At 31.8% G+C, this 4,688-nt stretch overlaps 1 protein-coding gene and 1 long non-coding RNA gene across 2 annotated transcripts; one reads left to right on the forward strand and one right to left on the reverse strand.

The window, feature by feature from the left end:
• Window positions 1–801: 801 nt before the first annotated feature.
• Window positions 802–1,763, reverse strand: LOC140054705 (uncharacterized). The gene is made up of 3 exons (XR_011846567.1): window positions 1,657–1,763; window positions 1,059–1,120; window positions 802–854 (listed from the first exon to the last, which is right to left on the reverse strand). It is a non-coding gene; the product is annotated as an uncharacterized lncRNA (long non-coding RNA).
• Window positions 1,764–2,590: 827 nt separating this feature from the next.
• LOC140054299 (echinoidin-like) lies at window positions 2,591–4,303 on the forward strand. The gene is made up of 3 exons (XM_072099276.1): window positions 2,591–2,747; window positions 2,894–3,070; window positions 3,688–4,303. The coding sequence occupies exons 2-3, from the start codon at window positions 2,904–2,906 to the stop codon at window positions 4,025–4,027; spliced, it is 507 nt and encodes a 168-aa protein (XP_071955377.1). The 5' UTR covers window positions 2,591–2,747; window positions 2,894–2,903; the 3' UTR covers window positions 4,028–4,303.
• The last annotated feature ends 385 nt before the right edge of the window (window positions 4,304–4,688 follow it).

The following is a 4,688-nucleotide window of genomic DNA, read 5'->3' on the forward strand; positions in this document are numbered from 1 at the left end:
GGTTAAAATAGGACTATGGTTAAACATAAACATATGAACTTCTTTTAACACAGTTTTAAAAATGAAAAAAGATTATGTGAGATCACAAACTCTGTTCTACCGTCCAATAATGTGGCCTGGATTAAAAGTAGGCTTAAATGGTTAAGCGTTTTACCGGATGTGCGGTAAAAATAACACACACCTTATTAAAGTATAGATCAGTGTTAAATGCAATATTGGTCTTTAGGGATGAATCATGTACTTTGTTTTTATTATTTTAAATTATTTTATTCAAATTTATGCCAAATACAAAGCAAACAAATAGCCTATATACCTAAAAGGCAAGATAAGACCAAAAGGTAATAGTTGGTCAACCCAAAACAGACGGATCGATTACTTATATATAAATTATTCACAATATCAGATAAATATAAAGTACATACAAAATTAATTGAAGGTGTGAATGGGGTTAAGCTGTAAGCTAATGCTTTAGACGCAAAGCCCCTTAAAACTGATAAATTTAAAATAAATAAATAATAAAAACATAAGAAATTGACCATCTGCAAAATGTCCTAAAGCAGCGTGCTACAGATTCTAATAAACTTTTTGATACGACTACTGCACACAAATAAAACACAACGTTTCATCTATATTAAATATTAAATTGAAGTGGAGTTGTGGCTTGGTGGTTATGATGCTTGGCTACCAATCCAAGGGTCCTGGGTTCAAGTCCTGTCATATGTCAGGACAATTTGCAACTCCACTCCCAAAGACTTGTAATTAAGTCTTTGTTTATGTAGAGCATCTATATTATGTTTGTCTTTTGAGAGAAGGATAGTGATTAAGTTCACTTGTGGTTATCCTTGGCAATCTGCCTAAAAAATGAATAAAAAAAAAAAATCATAAATATGACTATCCTTTTTGTATTTCAAAAATAAATAGGCCAATAAACTTTAACAAAATAAATGATTAAAAAAAACCAAAAAGCACTTATCTTCAATTGTTTGAGTTTGGTAAGCCTATTGCTTCCTTATCCGGGAAGATATAGATTATTTTGCGTACACACAAATCAGACGCACCTTGTCTTTCCTTCCGTCTATCATGGACAATAATTCATAACTATAATTCTCCACGCTTATACCTGTGCAAAGGTTCAAAGAGAAGAAAGCAAATGAATACCCTCCTTTTAGAACAAAAACATAAACTAATGACCGAATAAATGACGTAATAAATCAAGCGCTCGGAAACTACAAATACTACAAAATACAGACTCGAGAGACATATGGTGTGGTACTATTATTATTTTTGGCCATACATTAACTCGAATTCATATTTTTTTTCTTTGAATGATCCAAAAGAAAAACGTTATGAATACTATATAGAAATCCAGATGAAACTTTTCAAAAATGTTCAGTAATAGTAGTATTTTTTTACTCCAAAGCAAGTCTCACAGAATTATACTTTTTATTTAAAGAATGTTTATTTAAAATAATATTTATAAAATTGATTTATAATTGAAATGAAATGCACTTTGTATTTCGTATTATATTTGATAACTTCTTCCACACAATAATAATCTATACAGGCCTACCTAATACAGAAATTGTTCTAGTAAGAGAACTAAGGTAGGACAGAAGAGGATTACATATGGGTTCAACAGGGAGTGGAATCCATTACCTTGATAAACTACTGAAGTATAACATCACACAAAACAGGAAAAAGAAAATGTCACTTCTTTTTTTACAGTTTAGAAGAAAGTTATTTGTCTACCAATCCTTCTGTCAACAGATAACAATAAAATTTGGTTTTGTAATTTTCCTTGGAGAATCAGTGAGTATTTTCAAATGCTATTTTTTTTTTACTTACCGATTTTGTTGTTCGTTCGTTTTATTTCACAATGCATAAAATAAATTATTACAAATTATTCATTTAAAATACGGATACACGGCACAATGAATGATTGCAATGAATAATTCATTGATATTAATTATATATGAAATAGGGAGTTGCAGGACATAATGCGGGGCTGAAATGACAGGCTTTTATTTTACGTCCTAATTACTATTTGATTTTAGTTAGTAACTAATTATTTATTTAATTTAACTACGATTTTAGTCATTCAACTGAATCGTGAACTACAATTTATTTGTTTTAGATATTCAAATAATGAATTATATTGATTAAAGGCTATTACTTTACGTGAACTACAATTTGTTTTATTAATCTAACTATTATTGAAGGCTTTTACTTTTACTTGAACTACAATGTGATTTTAGTGATTCAACTGAATCGTGAACTACAATTTATTTGTTTTAGATATTCAACTAATCAATTATATACCTATTGATTAAAGGCCTTTACTTTACGTGAACTACAATTTGTTTTAGTAATTTAACTAATATTACCCTGGAAGCGATATTTTTTGCATACATAATTTAAGGACCCCCATGAAACATCACAAAATAATCATGCATTACTCATCAGACATATGCATAGATGTCACCAGGGCCTCATTTTCCAGAGGCATTGGCCATGTTTCCGAGAATCATTCGGGCACACCCACTAGAGGGTGCGCGAGCGAAGCGAGAGAACTCTCTATATATATAATTCTTATAAAAACGTTTTGTTAAAGTCTCGAGGAAAAAACATACGCCTATTTCTGTGTACTATTTTCTATGTCGATAAAAATAAATTGATGTGCAGTCAATTAATTTGTGTTCATAAACATTATCTCAGTCATTAACTGGTTTGTAGATGACTGGTACCATGTAAATAATTAATTTGTTTATGTTCGTTCTTGTTTATTTTACTATGTATCATTCACTTTGTTTTATGAGCCCTAAACATTTCACTTCATCTAAAGTAGACTATACAAAAATATATTTTCCATAAATGTCTGTGTTTTGAATTGTAGGCCTACATAAATGGAGGTGATTTTTGTTATGTTCGTGCTCATCGCAGCAGCTTCTGCAGAGTCGTGTCAACCATGTCCTACATTTTGGGTATCTTACGAAGGCAATTGCTACCGAATCTTTGCTGACAGATTAACTTGGTCAGAAGCCGAAATCAAATGCAAAAACTACACAGCCAGGTTCGTAAGATACATAATTGTTAGTGACTTATTAGGCCTCGCTAATCAGGACTCGAAACCCACATCGGACGATCTTTTGGCCGCTATCAAGTTATAACCAACTGCATTACCTTTCAATTTAGGAGCCACAATTAAGATGTCTCTGTTAGGCTACTTTCTCAGTATTTGTCAAAGACGATCCTACCATTGAAGAGTATATTATATGGTTGTGAGGCCTAGAGTGGGAGAATATTAGACTCTCATGTTTGTTTTCACCGTAGCCTATAGTCCAACAGTCTCAACCATGCCCTACAGTCGTGTGCTCCTTGCTACCAAATTGCTGTGGAAAAGTTAACATTATGGAGAGATGTTGAATTTTTATAAAATATCTATAGGCCTAATGTAATTAAAATGTTTTTTAGTGAATATATCATTGCGTTATTCTCTTTTAAAGTGTTTTATTTACGGACCGCAGTAAAATATTAATAATAACATTAAATAATACCATTTTGTAGTTTTAAATTTCTAAGTTCTTATACTTAATTGCCAACTAGAATAAATAAGAATACCATTACATGTCATTTCTATTAATACTTATTACTCTAACACTTACGTAAATATACTTTATTCAATTAAAGGAGTGCAATTGGACATCTCGTGTCCATCCGAAGTCAGGAAGAAAACGAGTTTGTTTCGGTACTTTGGAATTCGGCTACTGACGGATTGGTAACCCGTGGGTCATTGGCAACCTACTGGATTGGATTGACCAATACAGAAAGTAATGGATGGTTGTGGAGCGACAACAATGAAGAGGCCAACTATACAAACTGGGATGTAAATCAACCCGACAATTACGGTGGTTTCCAAAACTGCGCAACAGTGTGGAATCGAGATGGTTTACAGACAAAATGGGACGATACATCTTGTTACGATCAACAAGGTTATGTTTGCAAAATCTCATTTCAGCAGTATGATTAAAATAAAATAATGGAAACTAAAATTAGTTCTAGACAGGCCTATAAGTTGATATCTCTTTTTTTACACAAAACTAAACCTTTTTTCTCTGATTTCTTTGTATTCAGGGCATGACCCACAATGTAAAACAGGTTTTTCTTTACCTGATTGTGTAATCCTGTATACAGATAAATAAATATGAGGTAAATAAAGAAGATTTTCTCTTATTATTATTACATATTAGATTTGATTACTAGGGTTATATCAAAATACATTTTGCATAGAGTAGGCTAATAAAGAATATAAATAATATGATAACTGTGTCTGATCATAACATTTTTGTGTAAGCAAGTTATATTGGATGATCGGAATCAATGCCAAGGTGCATCCATGGTTATTTTGATCGTGTTGTCAATAGTTACAATTTACATTTTTGAACACTGTTTTCTTTCCGTAATAAATTTCCGTCATTGATTTTTAAATCATAACAATTAGTACATCGGTCAGATGTTTTGCCCTACAGTGACGTTATTTGTACTTTATACTTCACACAAATTACGTCAGAGTGGGGGCAAAACATATGACCAATTACTCAACTCCCTGACGCAAAGCTACTCCACAGATTACAACCAAATAAGTACATCATTTTTATTATCATCGTACGTACTCGATAATTGGTGAGCAG

The sequence above is a fragment of the Antedon mediterranea genome, chromosome 1, assembly GCF_964355755.1.
Source record: "Antedon mediterranea chromosome 1, ecAntMedi1.1, whole genome shotgun sequence".
Lineage (NCBI taxonomy): Eukaryota > Metazoa > Echinodermata > Crinoidea > Comatulida > Antedonidae > Antedon > Antedon mediterranea.

Excerpts from the sequence above, each read along its gene's own strand:
- LOC140054299 (XM_072099276.1), top strand. The coding sequence starts at position 2,904 with ATGGAGGTGATTTTTGTTATGTTCGTGCTCATCGCAGCAGCTTCTGCA. Across the intron at positions 3,071-3,687 it reads TGCAAAAACTACACAGCCAG|GAGTGCAATTGGACATCTCG; the intron begins GTTCGTAAGATA and ends ATTCAATTAAAG.